The 17615-nt window shown below is 44.1% G+C and overlaps 1 protein-coding gene across 1 annotated transcript; it reads left to right on the top strand.

The window, feature by feature from the left end:
• The first annotated feature begins 11243 nt into the window (after positions 1 to 11243).
• Positions 11244 to 16031, top strand: LOC132653564 (putative protein FAM90A13P). The gene is made up of 5 exons (XM_060381344.1): positions 11244 to 11315; positions 12336 to 12488; positions 13289 to 13500; positions 13717 to 13798; positions 14835 to 16031. Exons 1-5 carry the CDS (start codon positions 11244 to 11246, stop codon positions 15786 to 15788), a joined length of 1473 nt encoding a protein of 490 aa, XP_060237327.1. The 3' UTR covers positions 15789 to 16031.
• Positions 16032 to 17615: the final 1584 nt, after the last annotated feature.

The raw sequence follows: 17615 nt of genomic DNA, 5'->3' as shown, positions 1-17615 counted from the left end.
GAGAAAGCTTCTTGGCAGCCCACACTGCCTAGCCCAGAAATCCTCAAAGAGACTAAGAGTCAACTCTACCAGTGCACCAGAGGAGAGCAATGCAAGCACTGTTTTGAAGGCCTGCCGGGATAGGCAGTCTCTTCCCATTGCCAACAGACTTGGACTGAAAGATGCAGTGCCAGTGAGCAAGAAAATAGCAGCCCAGCTGCCCAGCACTGACCAAGAACAGCTACCAAGCAGGCCTGCTCTGGTCTCAGCCACACCCTATGCTGAGTCCTCTCAACCATCTACCAGCCATGCTGTACGCCAGTCCCTGAGAATGGTCTTTACTAGACTTAATGGTGACTGCTGGAGCTCCAGGTTCCTGACAGTGTCCCCAGCACTTGCCCATGAGAAGCAAACAGCTCCTTGGGAGGGCCCTGCCTTCCTGGAGAAAGGTGAAGCAGCACGCTCCCAGGTCCCAGTGAGTGTCCTCTATGAGGACCTTCAGGTCTCCTCCTCTTCAGAAGACAGTGATGGGCAGTGAGTGATGGGACAGCAGATGCCACCCTCCTGCTCAGACTTGACAGACACTTTCAGACTGGTCCTCTCTGGGTTAGCCAGCTAGATGACATGACTGGGACCTGTCAGATCCACTTCCAAATGACCCTTCTGGTGTGCGTGGACTCACATCTCTGCACAGAGCCTCACCTCAGCATGGACTCTGGACTCTGACCTGAGAAGACCTCTGAAGAAAAGTCACCTGTCCTCTCCATTGTGATTATCAATGACCTGTATACAGTATGTCTTTTCAGCTACCTCAACGTCCTAACTCTGCATGAGTTGTCATATTGTATGATGTTTTCCACTTCCAGTAATAAAATTGGCCTAGAAATTATGTCTGCAGTGGTGTTCTTGGGCCGAAGGCATGGGGTTTTCACAGGACCTATGGCCCAATAACGAGCCACAAACCCAAGAGGCTCTCAACCTACCCCATCAGGTTTGCCGTTCTGACACTGTGCATAGGTACCCCCACCTTGTGATCTTAAGACCATTGAGAGACAGGGCAGTTTGTAGGCCTGTCCTTCCAGGCTGCTGGTCACAGATGTCATGGTCACAAAGGTCAATTGCATCAATTTTAGGACTCAGTGGGCTTCTTACTGAGTTCCTATTCTGAGTTTTATCCACTATGAGGCCACTCACTGTCCCCATACCTCTGCTTTTGCTTGCTTTCCATTTATGAGGCCAGGACTTTGCATTCCTCACAAAGTCTAAATCCTGGCTGTTCATTACACCCTTTCATCTCAGCACCCTTTGTAGTTTGGGCTTGAAGGATGCATCAAACTGTTGTGTTCACTGCCCCTCACCCCCATATTGCCTCTCTGTTTGTTTTTGTGTGGCTGTGTGTATATATGTTTCTCATATTCATGTGAAAATCAAGGCACCTGGAGTTTCAGAGCAGAGTGCTGAAGCTCCTGGAAGATATTGGTTTCATCATGCATTTTTTTTGTAACTTATGTGCTTGAGGCAGTGTTTGACACTGAGTGGAAGCCCCACAGCTTGGCCTGTCTGACTGGCTGGCACACTTCAGTGATTTTCCTTTCTCTTCCCTGTTAGCCTGCTGAGATCTTTCAGAGCTGTGTCTATAGCTCTCTGTGAGTGGTGGGCCCCAAACAGATGTCAGCCAAGGTTTCTCTTTGTGCATCTCCTCAGGTACCACACCCTGTGTTGTCCTTGGGCTGCTACATGCCATGTGCTTCTCATGAGGTCATTCAATGTATTGTATCCAAGCTATATTTTATTAACAATACCAGTCATAAGACATTTCTCTTTTCTCATATAGAATTCAGCAGACAATGAAGAAGAGGGTAAAGTTTAAAGCAAGGGAGCTGGTATGAGAGCTCAGGCGTCTATGGGCTAGATTGGGAGATTCTCAACTTAAATCCATATGAACAATGTTTGGTGGAAGCCTAGGCTCTGTCATCCTTAGGATATGTAGAAGTAGGCAGAACCTGTCCATCAAGATCACCTCCAGCTATCTATATTTATAAATTTGGGAAGCCCCTGGGTGAGAACAATAGGCTTGCAGAGGAGACTGATGTCTCAAGGACACAAAAATCAGAACAAGTGAACTCAGGAAAAAAAAAATCACAAGTCAGTGAGTGATAAGAACGGAGCATGAAGCAAAAAAAAAAAAAAAACACAAGCACACTTAACATTTGAATGGGTGTGAACCCTGTATCTGCCAAAGAACCAATCCTGCTGAAGAGCCTGGGCCTACTTCCCAGTGTCTTCTTAGGTCCACATGCAGGGAGAGCAGCTCCTCTGCCTGGCCTTCTGATACTTCTGCTATGGTCAGGACCATGAATGAACGCAACAAATTTAACAGAGCCCAAAACTTAGCAAACCCCTAGATATTGGCACAACTGACTCCCTGATGAAAGCACTATTTATGCTGTGAAACTCATTCCATAGTCACTTCAGTCGGCCATAATGAAAACAAGACCCAGTCCATTCAGGTCCATAGTTCTGGAAAAATATCTCAATGTATAACCCTTGCCTTTTGGCCTTGGCATTTCTGCCTTTGGCCTCATGTTCTGGGTAACTGAAGTATGTCGATCCAGAATATGATTTTGTGCTTGAAAGTTAACTCTGAGAAAAGCTCAGTTATCCCCTGGGATGCAGAGGACCTGCTCAGTGTACTTTGCCAGCTGGTTAATCAAGACTTTCTATTGACTTAAACCCATGTTCCCAGCAATCTTCTCTGGTGGAAAGCCCTCAACACAGATGTTCTATGAAGAAGCCCAGTCCATGTCTCACCTAGCCCCAGTAGTTACTGACACATACAGGCCTCCACTCACCCTAGGGTTCTCCTCTTCCGGTGGGGGCACATTCTGTGCCCATGGGCCTGTTGGCTTTCCCTGGTTGCCTGTTGCTAGAACTGCTCCATGGCCCTGGGTCTTCATGTGTGACTCCATCTTCTGGATCTGTTGGCTTTGATTTCCTGAATCAGATGCAAACAAAAGATTTTGAACCAATGCAATTAAGCATCATGACATAACAAGAATACTTGGCCTGAGCCACCCACCCGGGTCTGCAGTCCCCAAGACCAGGACAGATCAGAGGAAGCAGCAGTTCCCTGGCCTGCGCCGTTTCCTGGAACCCAGCCTGCCCTGCGCCCTGAGACCAACCCAGTCCCCCTGCCTGCACCATTCCCCAAATCCCACCCCAATCTGAGGCACAGGAGACAGTACAGATTAGAAGGCAGCAGGAAAACCAGCAGACTCCGGCCATCCGGGACCATGAGCTCTATCTACAACCCCAGAGACATATTTCCATCAGAGCCCACCAGGCCTCCTAGTAACAGAAACTAAAGGGCTAGAGGTCAGCACAAGAACACCAGCAACAAAACTCAGAGCTGAATGGCACCCCCCAAAACGCAGATATCCTACCACAGCAAGCCCTGAGGATACCATCACACTGGAAGCACAAGAAAACAATCTTAAATTCGAGATTATGAAAATGATAGAGGCCTTAAAAGAAAAAAAATAATCACTTAAAGAACTACAGGAAAATACAACCAAACAGGTGAAGGAATGAAATAAATCCCTAAAGGAAACACAGGAAAATACAATCAAACAGGTGATGGAACTAAGTAAATCCCTGAAAGAAATACATAAAAAGACAACCAAATGGGAAAAGGAAATGAATAAAACTGTCTAGTACCTTAAAATGGAAATAGAAGCAATAAAGAAAACACAATCCAAGGTAATCCTGGAGAAGGAAAATCTAGGGAAGAGAAAGGAAACTATAGAAACAAGCATCAATAACAGAATACAAGAGTTGGAAGAGAGAATCTCAGGTGTACAAGATATGATTGAAGAAACTGATACATCAGTCAAAGAAAATGTTAAATCTAAAAAGTTCCTGACACAAAATATCTAAGAAATCTGGGACAATATGAAAAGACCAAACCTAAGAATAATAGGAATAGAAGACTCTTAACAATAACGATAGACTACCTCAGAATAAAGGGCTAGAAAAAGGCTTTCCAAGCAAATGGACACAAGAAACAAATGGAGTAGCTATTCTAATATCTAATAAAATAGGCTTTCAACCAAAATTAATCGAAAGTGATGGGGAGAGCACTTCAGACTCATCAAAGAAAAAAATTGACCAAAATGACAACTCAATTCTAAACATCTATGCCCCAAATACAAAAGCACCCACATTTGTAAAAGAAACATTACTAAAGCTTAAATCACACATAGATCCACACATGCTACTATCAGGAGACTTCAATACACTTCTCTCACCAATAGACAGATGACAGATCATTGAGACAGAAACTAAACAGAGAAATAACGAAAGTAATTGATGTTATGAGTCAATTGGAACTCACAGATATCTACAGAACATTCCATCCAAACGCAGAAGAATACACTTTATTCTCAGCACCTTATGGGGCCTTCTCCAAAACTGACCACATACTCAGACACAAAGCAAGCCTCAACAAATACAAGGAAACTGAAACAGAACGTTGTATTCTATCAGACCACGATGGATTAAAGCTAGACTTCAACATAAATAGATGCAATAGAATGCCTACAAACTCATGGAAACTGAACAACTCTCTACTTAATGATCACTGAGTCAGGGAGGAAAGAAAGAAAGAAATTAAAGACTTTCTAGAATTCAATGAAAATGAAGGCACAACATACCCAAACTTATGGGACACAACGAAAGCAGTGCTAAGAGAAAAGTTCATATCATTCAGTGTCTTCATAAAGAGGAGAGAGTTCATACTAGCAACTTAACAGCTCACCTGAAAGCTCTAGAAAAAAAAAAAAAAAGGAAACAAACACACTCAAGAGGAGTCAACAGCAAGAAATAAATCAAACTCAGGGCTGAAATCAATAACCTAGAAACAAAGAGAACAATACAGAGAATCAAAAAACCAAAAGCCGGTTTTTTGAGAAAATTAACAAGACAGACAAACCCTTAGCCAAACTAACTAAAAGGAGGGAGAGTATCCACATTAATAAAATCAGAAATAAAAAGGGGGATATAACGACAGACACCAAGGAAATCCAAAAAATCATTAGATCATACTTCAAACACCTATACACCACAAAATTGGAAAATCTAAATAAAATGAATGATTTTCTTGCCAAAGTTAAATCAGGTTAACAATTTAAATAAACCCATGCCCCTAAGGAAATAGAAGCAGACATCAAAAGCCTCCCAACCAAAAAGAGCCCTGGGCCAGATGGTTTTAGCACAGAATTTTACCAGGCTTTCAAAGAAGAACTAATGCCAGTATTCCTCAAAGTATTCCACAAAATAGAAATGAAAGGAATATTGCCAAACTCATTCTATGAGGCTACAGTCACCCTGATACCTAAACCATACAAAGACCCAACAAAGTAAGAGAATTTCAGACCAATATCCCTTATGAACATTGACGCAAAAATAGTCAATAAAATACTTGCAAACTGAATCCCAGAAACACATCAAAAATATCATACTCTATGATCAAGTAGGCTTCATCCCAGGAATGCAGGGATGGTTCAACATACAAAAACCATGTAATCCACCATATAAACAAACTGAAAGAAGGAAAACCACATAATCATCTCATTAGATGCTGAAGGCCCTTGGCCAAACCCCTTCATGTTTAAAGTCTTGGAGAGATCAAGGATTCAAGGCACATACCTGGACCCAATAAAGGCAATATTCAGCAAGCCAATAGTCAACATCAAGTTAAATGGAGAGAAACTTAGAGCATTCCCGCTAAAATCAGGGCCAAAACAAGGCTGCCACTCTCACCATATCTCCTCAATATAGTACTTGAACTTCTAGTGAGAGCAATAAGACAAGTAAAGGAGATCAAAACTAGACAAATTGGAAAGGAAAAAGTCAAAGTATTGCCATTCGCAGATGATATGATAATATACATAAGTGACCCTAAGACACTAAGTGACACCAGAGAACTCCTACAGCTGATAAATACCTTCAACAAAGTGTCTGGATACAAAATTAACTCAAAAAATCAATAGCCCTCCTTTATAGAAGTGACAAAAGGCCTGAAAAAGATATTAGGGAAACAACACCCTTCACAATAGCAACAAATAATATAAAATATTTTGGTGTAATTCTAACCAAGGAAGTGAAAGACCTATATGACAAGAATTTCAAGTCTTTGAAGAAAGGAACTAGAGAAGATTTTAGAAGATGGAAAGATCTCCCATGCTCTTGAATAAGTAGGATTATCATAATAAAAATTACCATCCTGCCAAAAGCCATCTACAGATTCAATGCAATTCCCATCAAAATTTCAACAAAATTCTTTACAGACCTGGAAAGAACAACCATTAACTTAGTATGGAAAAATAAAAGACCCAGGATAGCCAAAACAATTCTGAACAATAAAAGAACTTCTGGTGGTATCAACATCCCTGATTTCAAGCTATACTACAGAGCAATAGTAATAAAAACTGCATGGTATTGGCATAGAAACAGACAGGTTGATCAATGGAACAAAATTGAAGATCCAGAAATAAACCCACACTAATACAGGCACTTGATTTTCAACCAAGAAGCCAAAACCATACAATGGAAAAAAGAAAGCATCTTCAACAAATGGTACTGGTCTAACTGAGTGTCTGCATATAGAAAAATGCAAATAGACCCGTATTTATCACCCTGCACAAAATTCAATTCCAAGTGGATCAAAGACCTTGACAAAAACAAAACAAAACAAAACAAACAAACAAACAAACAAACAAAAAACCATAGACTCTAAATCTGTTAGAAGATAAAGTGCGAAAAAGTCTGGAACTTACTGGCATAGGAGACAACTTCTTGAACAGAACACCAACCGCACAGTCTCTGAGATCAACAATTAATAAATGGGATCTCATGAAACTGAGAAGCTTCTGTAAGTCAAAGGACACTGTCAATACAACAAAATGGCAACCGACAGATTGGGGAAAGATCTTCACCAACCCTACATCAGAAGACTAATATCTAAAATATACAAAGAACTTAAGAAATTAAACATCAATAAATCAAATAATCCAATTAAAATATGGGCTACAGAGCTAAACTGAGAATTCACAACCAAGGAATCTCAAATAACTGAGAAGCACATAAAAAAAAATGCTCAATGTCCTTAGCCATCAGAGAAATGCAAATTGAAACCACTTAATCATAATTCCATTTTACATCAGTCAAAATGGCTAGATTAAAAACTCAAGTGATACCACATGATGAAGAGGATATGGAGAAAGGGAAACACTCCTCCATTGTTGGTGGGAGTGCAAACCTGTCCAACCTCTCTGGAAATCAATCTGTCAATTTCTTAGAAAATTGGGAATAGTTCTATCTCAAGACGCAGCTATACCACTCCTGGGCATATACCATAAAGATGCTCCACCATACCACCAAGACACTTGTTCAACTGTGCTCATATCAGCTTTATTCATAATAGCCAGAAACTGGATGTCCCTCAACCAAAGAATGGATAAAGAGACTGTGGCACATTTGCACAATGGAATACTACTCATCTATTAAAAACAAAGAAATCATGGAATTTTCAGGCAAATGGATGGAACTAGAAAAGATCATCCTAAGTGAGGTAACCCAGACGCAGAAAGATGCACATGGTATGTACTCAGTTATAGTGGGTACTAGATCCGCAGTACAGAATAAACCAGACTACAATCCACAGACCCAAAGAAGCTAAGTAACAAGTGAGGAGAATAGTAAGTCAGTCTGACTCCATGGCAGGCTTCAAAATTGGCTTCAGATTGAACAGACCTGGGTTTCTATTTCTCAAAACATGAAACTACAGTCCATGTAAGCCAGATATTGTTTCCAGCTTTCCCTGAAAGCTAGAAACAATAACTTAATAAAGTTCCCAAGCACTTGACCAATCAAATTAATGGTCAGTTAGAAACACGCTGCCTAGCTAGTCAAAATTACACTTCATTACCTGGGCACACTTTGTTACCTGGGCACTCCCTGCAGTCCCCCTAACTGCACACCAATCATGAGTTCCCCTGTATCCCTACCAACCAATCAACATAAAGATCACCTAACCACACTGGGAAATCCCCTAACTGTCTTTAAATTGAGCCTTTAAATTGCCCCAGCATGCTGGCAATTTCTGTAGAGTAAACACTCCTTGCTTTTGTATACTACCTGAGGCCTAGGTCTTCTCTCAGGGATTCCTGGACCTACTAAAAGAAGGGCCCAATGGGTGGTGCTGGAATGTCACTCCGAAGGGGAAATAGAATAGACAGCAGAAGTGGATTGAGAGAGGGAACTGTGCAGGAGATGGAATGGGGATCAGATGTGGGAAGAGGGGGTCTAAAGCAGGATCTCTGAGCTGTGCACACCAGGCAAGAGGCTGCTCTCAGAAGGCCGGCTGCAACTGGAGTGGAAAGTTCCTCCCCAGGCTATTTACAAGGTCCAGTCAAGATTGTGGAATCCATGAAGTCATGTAATCCAATTATCACTTTAAGAGGAACACCTGATCTTGAGGCAGGATCACACAGGCTTTAGTCTGGATCTTAACTACCCTGAGGAGGAAAAAATGGAGATGACCACACACTCTAAGTGCCTCATTTTAGGCAGACAGATGAGTAGAGGCCACAGCAGAAGGCCAGAACCTTGGCTTCCACTGCATAATGTATGTTTGCATGGAAGGTGAAAATCTGGGGACTGGCCCATAGACACCTAAGCACTCACAAGGGTCACCTTGCCATCTAATCCTCGTCATCTGATCCACTCAACTGATTCCTCTTACATTTAGATATTTCTCAGCATTAAAATGAGCCTCAACCTACAGTGTGTTGACTTAGTGCTCATCAGTAGGGAGAGGAACCTAGTATTCTACCAGCTGAACCACCAAGCACATGAGTGAAGCTGCTATACTGGCAGCGAATTCTCTAATTCCTATGATAACATTTTGCAGTGCCATTGCCAAAGATGTGTAGTGAGACTGTATCTGTGAGAGAGGGTTGAGGGGAAGAATACACATGGAGAAAGAGGTGTGTGGGAGTAGATGGGAAGCTGGATGGGGCAGGGAAGGGACATAGGGGGGAAGGAGAGGTGGAGGTAGAGGAGGAGGAGAAGCAGGATAGAGTTAGAGACACTTGCAAGGGAAAGGCAAGATGAGCGGCCCAAAGAGAATGTGTGGAGGAGTTAGGGGAGCGGGAAATGTGGAGAGCAGGGAGGGAAGGATGAACACAGGGAAGTAGAGATAGAGAGATAGTGATGAAGATTGAATCATAGACAGAGAGGGGGTGAAGAGAGAGAGGAGACCGACAAAGACACTAAAACAAAGCGGACTGGACTGAATACAGGGTGTGGCTGAGACCAGAGCGGCCCTGCTTTGCCACACCCACGCCAGTGTCGCCATAGTAGCATAAGCTACAGGGCGGGGGATATGATTTCCCCGGAAATAATGCCCCCTGGAAGGTCCCTGGCAAACTCATCCCACTTGGAAAAGAGACGTGTTCTGAGATTTCTACGCTTCTTCAGTTGTGGCTCTGGGGCTGGAATAATAAATTCTTTGATCTTTCCCTGTGACACCTGAAACAGCACAACTAACTTTATAAAAAAAAATTATTATTAGTAGATTGTTAAAGGCTTTAATAAAAATAAGTTTAAGAAAAGTAATGAATTAAATTTAGTATTAATAGGCATTAAGAATAGTAAAATAATAATAGGCTCCTTCTTAAGAAATAATAGCATGAGAGGTGCAGCTGGCGGGAGTTTCCCCCTCCCTTCAGTGCCTTGTTCCTAGAGAAGATCATAAATCTTAAGCAGGACATATGGGAGGAGGGTTAACAAAGGTGTAGTTAGATTTTGTTATAGAGAGGGACTTTGGCAGGCATCTGACTTAGCTCCTGACTTTCCTCTTCATTGGTTAGCAATAATGAAACTATATTTGAGGTTTCTTTTCCTTTGTTGACTCTGATCAAAAAGTTTTTAGGCCAAGATTATTTGTGGGTACTGCTTTATGTTTGATTGCATTTTGAGTTAAAATGTAAACTTTGTATTCTTGGTAAAAGTCTAAATGTTCTGGGAAGTATGCCAATTTTAAGGTGCCTTTTGTGAAATCATTATAAAAATACTAGCTTGATTTCAGTAAAGTGGCAGCAGAGTCAAAACCATCAAGGTGTCTCTGTCTGTCAATTCTTCGCCGAAACCGTGTCTTCCTGTCTAAAGCCTTGTTCTCCCGCGGACGACGGGAGCCCGACTGGGCCGGTCCGTGGCAGCTGTTTTTGTTCAGTGCTGGGCTCCTGGACTGCTGTTTTCTTGCTCTTTTCAGCTGAATCTTTTAGTCCAAGTCTGTTGGCAATGGGAGGGAACTGCCTATCCTGGCAGGCCTACAAAACAGTCATTGCATTGCTCTCCACTGATGCACTGGTAGAGTTGACTCTTGGTTTACTCGGGAGATTCTGGATAGGCCGTGTGTGATGCCAGAAAGCTTTCTCCTGTGGGTCCCAGAAGCTGAGTTTGGGATTCTGTCTTGTCCTAGCGGTGAGCAGGATTCTGACTGGGCTGCTTTTTCCCACTGGGACCCTGGGCTTTTGACTCTGTGTGAAATGCTTCACTGACTCCATTCTTTTGGGGACCGCAATGGTTTGTTGATGCATGGTACCCTGTAGCTTTTGATCCAGCAGGTCTTGTGAGGCTGTGTTTCCACCATTCTGCCTGAGCACTGGCTTGGGGACATCAAAAACAGCCATGTTCTGACCTTCTTCCTGCCTGGAAGGCAAGATGCAGGAGGCATCAAAACTTTGGATGGCAGGGTTTCCAGGGCACACCTGCATCCCAGGAGACTTTCTGGAGGGTAGACTGCCACTGACCTCCTCCTCTTCCCAGGAATGAACCTGGGCATCTGTGAGGGTTATGGAAAAGACAGATATATGGAAAGATTAAGGGAACTGTGTCAGGGTGGAAATTCCTCCATTTGTATGGATGTGCCTTCTTTACAGGTACATATCGCTTGTCCTTAAGCATGATCTTGGATTTGGCTATGAAGATAAACACCTCTAATTCTTAATCTAGATTCACTCTTGGCCACACCTTTGCTGGAAGCCTATATAAGAATTTGGGAGGAGGAAGTTTTTGCTCTTTGCCTGTTTGCAGTAGAAACTGGAGCCTATTTCTTCGGGACACTAGCATCTAATGAAGACAAGCTGAGACACCGTGCTGCATAGACTGATGAAGCAGACATTTTTCAGACATTTTGCCCCATGAAAGAAATCCAGCACCATATTTGGAAAAAGACCCTGAAGACACAGGAGCTGCTCAGTTGCTCTGCAAAGGTGAGTCTTGCAGTAAGTCCTGTAAGAGGACATTTATTCACCTGTTTCAGTTGTTGTCTGGGAGGCTTCCTCTGTCTGCTAACCTAGCCCTACTCTTGGAAGCTTCCAGCCTCCATACAATATAACCGAGGCCTAGAATGATTTTAGCCTCTGAGACTGACTGCTATTCAGCTCATCCTGTCTAGTTCTTTCTAAGCTCATAGCTGGCTGATTCAATTCAGCTGTTCTGACCCAAACTCTCTCCCAGCTGACTTATTCAATCTGGCTTTTCTCTTGGCCTCTGAATTGTTCTGCTTGGCCTCAAACTAAATCCAGCAATCTGCTCTAATCCCCTGGCTCCTTCTCATTCTCTAGTTCATTTGGTCTTCACCCGAGTTCTCTCTCTGCGACCTGTCTCAGCATTACTGTCCCTCTAAAACTGCCTCCTTCCTCTCTCTGCATTGCCCCTTAAGTTTTTCTCTCTTCTTGTGAAAGTGGGTGTATCCTGTTTTGTAGAATCTTCTCAGATTTGTCACTTTCTTTTTCTGTGATTCAATTAGACATCACTTTCAAACCTGGGTGTTTCCTTTTACAAATTAACTTTACCTTCATCGTTTGGGGTTAAAGGTGTGTGCCAGCAGCTTTTCTGAACCTGAAACTTGCTCTATACCAGGCTGGCCTTGTCTATGCCTCCTGGATTAAAAGCATGTTTGTACTCCAGCCGTATCACATAGACCTAGAAGGTCTTTGGATCTCTTGCCAGAACAGTCATGCTCTGAATTAAAATTCCTCTACAAAATTTGTTACAGCTCGCATGTCCTATATCAAGGAGGCTGGCTCTGAAGCCTCTCTAAGCTGTTGTTCTGCCACAGATTGTGCCCTGTTATATCCAGTGAGCCCAGACCTGCATCGGGATGAAGCTCAGGTGCCAGGAGAGCTGGTTGCCAGGGGGAAGCACAGTCTAAGTTGGGAAAGGCTCCATGGAGTGGGAGCTGGACTAATTTCATTGGTTAAAACTCTTTTGTTTCCTTCTGATTCAAGAAATCAAAGCCAACAACTCCAGATTCAGCGATAAAGCAGGAGACACACATGAAGATTCAGGACCATAAAGCTGTTCCAGCCCAGAAAGTCCAGAGTAAGCCAAGAGGGCCCATGACACAGAAGGTTCCCCCATGGCAAGAAGAGAACATTATGGTAAGTAGAGCCCTTAATGTGTCATCAACCACTGGGGCTAGGTGAGACACGAACTGGGCTCCCTCAGAGAACCTATTTGTTGTGGGTTTTCCACCAGAGAAGACTGCTGGGAACATGGCTTTAAGTCAATAGAAAGTCCTGATTAGCCAGGTGGCAGAGTACTGACTGGATCCTCTGTATCCCAGGGGATCACTGAACCTTTCTTGGGGTGAGGTTTTAAGCACAAAAACAAAAACCAACCAAACAAACAAACATGTTTTGGGTTGACATACTTCTGTTACCCAGAACAGTAGGCCAGAAGCAGAAATGCACAGGTGAGAGACATGGGAGATTTTCCCAGGACTGTGGACTCAGACACATTGGGTCTTGTTTTCATTTTGTTAGGTGATAGTGTCTGTGGGTTGAGTTCTACAGTCTGAATGAAGCTTCCATTGTGGAATTAGTTGTGCCAGTGTCTGGGAATTTATTAAGTTCTGGGGCCCTGTGAAATGTTGCATCTGTCCATGGTCCTGACTGTAGCAGAGGTATCAGAAGGCCAGGCAAAGGAACTACTCCCCCTGCATGTGGACCTGAGTAGACACTGGGAAGTAAGCCCAGCCTCTCTTTAGCAGGATTGGTCCTTTGGCACATACAAGGCTCACTGACATCACTCATGCATCTTTCAAGTGTGCTTACCTCTTCCGGGTTCAAAGAAACAACCATTTTCTGGAGAGAAAACATTGCAGGCATTTTAACCCTTTATCCCTAAGAGGTACCTGGATCCCTTTTTGACTCACTAATATCTCATTTGCTACTCACAGGTAAAATGCAGAGAGTGTGGGGCCTTTGGCCACACAGCAAGGAGCAGAAGGTGCCCAATCAAGTATGGCCAAAAGCTCCTAGATCCACAGCCTCTGGGAGCCAGGAAGGAGAAAGAGAATCAGGATCCTCGCAGGACACAGGGTCTCCAGAAACCAGGGCCCATAAGCCAGGCCAAGACAGAAAAGAAACCTAGTCAAGTCACTGGACAGAGGTGAGTGATGGGGAAGGGCTGGCCAGAGGGAAGGCTCTGGGTGCAGCAAAGCTCATGGGGTACCATCACTCATCTCTCTGTCCCCAAACACTGAAAGGGCCAGACAGCTAGTAAGTAGTATACTAGCTACAGAGAGTGAGTGGAGAGTGGGTGAGTGAGAGTGGGTGAATGGGTGGGTAGAGCTGATGTGTTTCCACACCATTGTCTGTCCCACAGAGGTGATGAGCAGCAGAGGAAGGCTCCCTTCCAGAAACTCCCCATGGATCCACAGAGGAGGGGCCAGCACATCAACCTGGTTGTGAGTAGCAGCAGTTGCTCTGTTCCTGAAAGTCCCTTTCTCTGTGCTCTGCCCCACCTGCCCATTCCCTGCTGCACCACCTGCTTGCTCCATTCACGACCCCATGCATGTCACATCGAATCAGTCCTCTCTGATGCAGCAAGGACTCATTTGGTCATTTTCATAGTTCAGACTGACTTGGGTTTTGGGGAGCAAGTGAGCCTCTGCTGTGTGCTTCTCCTTTGGTAGACCAGTTCTCCTGGAGGATGGGCAGGCTCCTCCTCACCTGTCCTTGAGCATGACCTTGTCTCCTGGTCTCCATGTGGTCCTTCCTTCTGAGGTCATATTACAAACATGGCCTGCTCTTCTAGCCTTCTAATGATCTTCTCTCAGATTTTAATGTTTCCATTTTGAACTGATTCTGTGTGCTGCTTCCAAAATCTAGACTTTTATTGGAGAACTTTTAGGGCAATGAATATATCCTTTAAAATTTTTATTTTATTTTTATTCCATCCCAATATGTTGGCTGCAGAGTTGACTCTCATTTTGAGAGTCATATTCAAGTCATGTCATCTTAACATACCTTTTCCCCTGTTTTACATCCTAGGTGACATGATTAGGGGTTTTCAATACACTGGAAATTGCGTGGTAATTTGAATTGTTTTTCTCTTGACCACAAAAGGCTCATGGCCCTCTGCTTAGCTGTCTATTTATATCATATATAAATAAGTAAAGATTTCTGTAAAAATCATATATTCTTTACATAAAACACATGTACACATGCAGATACATTTGAGTGATGAGAGTTCAGCTCAAGGAAACTTCACAGTGAGGCTGAAACTCTTCACATTGCATGTCCCAATCCCTCTGCATCTCCCCCACCACAGGTTCTCATTCTGCAGCTTTTGGATAACTAATGTAGACCATTTCAGACTGAGTACCTTCACCTTAAAGTGAACTTATACAAGAGTTTTTCTGTCATGATAATCTTATGAGGTCCTTGTGTTATTTGGAAGACTTACATAGTCAATTTATCCTGCAATTGTTATTTTCACAGCATCCCAAGATGCCAGTGTTCAGTCCTGGAAACACAAAGAAGTCTGTGACCAACCAAATTCAGATTACTGTGTCACGTGCCAGAAAGTCTCCTGGGAAGCGGATGTGCCCTGGAAACCCTGGAGCCATCCAAAGCTCTGATGCCTCCTGCATCTTACCTTCCAGGCAGGAAGAAGGTCAGAACATGGCTGTCCCTGGGGTCTCACAGCCAGTGTTCAGGCAGGGTGGTGGAAACACAGCCTCACAAGACCTGCTGCATCAAAAGCTCCGGGGTGTCTCACATCAACAACCCATTGTGGTCCCTAAAAGGAATGGAGTCAGTGAAGCATTTCACACAGAGTCAGAAGCCCAGGGTCCCGGTGTGAAAACACAGCGCAGCCAGCATGCTGCCCTCCATCAGGGAAGACAGAACCCTGAACTTAGCTTCTGGACCCCAGGTGAGAAAGCTTCTTGGCAGCCCACACTGCCTAGCCAGAAATCCTCAAAGAGACTAAGAGTCAACTCTACCAGTGCACCAGAGGAGAGCAATGCAAGCACTGTTTTGAAGGCCTGCCGGGATAGGCAGTCTCTTCCCATTGCCAACAGACTTGGACTGAAAGATGCAGTGCCAGTGAGCAAGAAAATAGCAGCCCAGCTGCCCAGCACTGACCAAGAACAGCTACCAAGCAGGCCTGCTCTGGTCTCAGCCACACCCTATGCTGAGTCCTCTCAACCATCTACCAGCCATGCTGTACGCCAGTCCCTGAGAATGGTCTTTACTAGACTTAATGGTGACTGCTGGAGCTCCAGGTTCCTGACAGTGTCCCCAGCACTTGCCCATGAGAAGCAAACAGCTCCTTGGGAGGGCCCTGCCTTCCTGGAGAAAGGTGAAGCAGCACGCTCCCAGGTCCCAGTGAGTGTCCTCTATGAGGACCTTCAGGTCTCCTCCTCTTCAGAAGACAGTGATGGGCAGTGAGTGATGGGACAGCAGATGCCACCCTCCTGCTCAGACTTGACAGACACTTTCAGACTGGTCCTCTCTGGGTTAGCCAGCTAGATGACATGACTGGGACCTGTCAGATCCACTTCCAAATGACCCTTCTGGTGTGCGTGGACTCACATCTCTGCACAGAGCCTCACCTCAGCATGGACTCTGGACTCTGACCTGAGAAGACCTCTGAAGAAAAGTCACCTGTCCTCTCCATTGTGATTATCAATGACCTGTATACAGTATGTCTTTTCAGCTACCTCAACGTCCTAACTCTGCATGAGTTGTCATATTGTATGATGTTTTCCACTTCCAGTAATAAAATTGGCCTAGAAATTATGTCTGCAGTGGTGTTCTTGGGCCGAAGGCATGGGGTTTTCACAGGACCTATGGCCCAATAACGAGCCACAAACCCAAGAGGCTCTCAACCTACCCCATCAGGTTTGCCGTTCTGACACTGTGCATAGGTACCCCCACCTTGTGATCTTAAGACCATTGAGAGACAGGGCAGTTTGTAGGCCTGTCCTTCCAGGCTGCTGGTCACAGATGTCATGGTCACAAAGGTCAATTGCATCAATTTTAGGACTCAGTGGGCTTCTTACTGAGTTCCTATTCTGAGTTTTATCCACTATGAGGCCACTCACTGTCCCCATACCTCTGCTTTTGCTTGCTTTCCATTTATGAGGCCAGGACTTTGCATTCCTCACAAAGTCTAAATCCTGGCTGTTCATTACACCCTTTCATCTCAGCACCCTTTGTAGTTTGGGCTTGAAGGATGCATCAAACTGTTGTGTTCACTGCCCCTCACCCCCATATTGCCTCTCTGTTTGTTTTTGTGTGGCTGTGTGTATATATGTTTCTCATATTCATGTGAAAATCAAGGCACCTGGAGTTTCAGAGCAGAGTGCTGAAGCTCCTGGAAGATATTGGTTTCATCATGCATTTTTTTTGTAACTTATGTGCTTGAGGCAGTGTTTGACACTGAGTGGAAGCCCCACAGCTTGGCCTGTCTGACTGGCTGGCACACTTCAGTGATTTTCCTTTCTCTTCCCTGTTAGCCTGCTGAGATCTTTCAGAGCTGTGTCTATAGCTCTCTGTGAGTGGTGGGCCCCAAACAGATGTCAGCCAAGGTTTCTCTTTGTGCATCTCCTCAGGTACCACACCCTGTGTTGTCCTTGGGCTGCTACATGCCATGTGCTTCTCATGAGGTCATTCAATGTATTGTATCCAAGCTATATTTTATTAACAATACCAGTCATAAGACATTTCTCTTTTCTCATATAGAATTCAGCAGACAATGAAGAAGAGGGTAAAGTTTAAAGCAAGGGAGCTGGTATGAGAGCTCAGGCGTCTATGGGCTAGATTGGGAGATTCTCAACTTAAATCCATATGAACAATGTTTGGTGGAAGCCTAGGCTCTGTCATCCTTAGGATATGTAGAAGTAGGCAGAACCTGTCCATCAAGATCACCTCCAGCTATCTATATTTATAAATTTGGGAAGCCCCTGGGTGAGAACAATAGGCTTGCAGAGGAGACTGATGTCTCAAGGACACAAAAATCAGAACAAGTGAACTCAGGAAAAAAAAAATCACAAGTCAGTGAGTGATAAGAACGGAGCATGAAGCAAAAAAAAAAAAAAAAACACAAGCACACTTAACATTTGAATGGGTGTGAACCCTGTATCTGCCAAAGAACCAATCCTGCTGAAGAGCCTGGGCCTACTTCCCAGTGTCTTCTTAGGTCCACATGCAGGGAGAGCAGCTCCTCTGCCTGGCCTTCTGATACTTCTGCTATGGTCAGGACCATGAATGAAC

The sequence above is a fragment of the Meriones unguiculatus genome, chromosome 4, assembly GCF_030254825.1.
Source record: "Meriones unguiculatus strain TT.TT164.6M chromosome 4, Bangor_MerUng_6.1, whole genome shotgun sequence".
NCBI lineage: Eukaryota > Metazoa > Chordata > Mammalia > Rodentia > Muridae > Meriones > Meriones unguiculatus.
The sequence above is the reverse complement of the archived record's forward strand: the minus strand, read 5'-3'. Positions and strand labels throughout refer to the sequence as shown.

Coding starts and splice junctions, on each gene's coding strand:
- LOC132653564 (XM_060381344.1), top strand. CDS start 11,244: ATGAAAGAAATCCAGCACCATATTTGGAAAAAGACCCTGAAGACACAG. Junction 12,489..13,288: donor GGCAAGAAGAGAACATTATG/GTAAGTAGAGCC, acceptor TGCTACTCACAG/GTAAAATGCAGAGAGTGTGG. Junction 13,799..14,834: donor GCCAGCACATCAACCTGGTT/GTGAGTAGCAGC, acceptor TTATTTTCACAG/CATCCCAAGATGCCAGTGTT.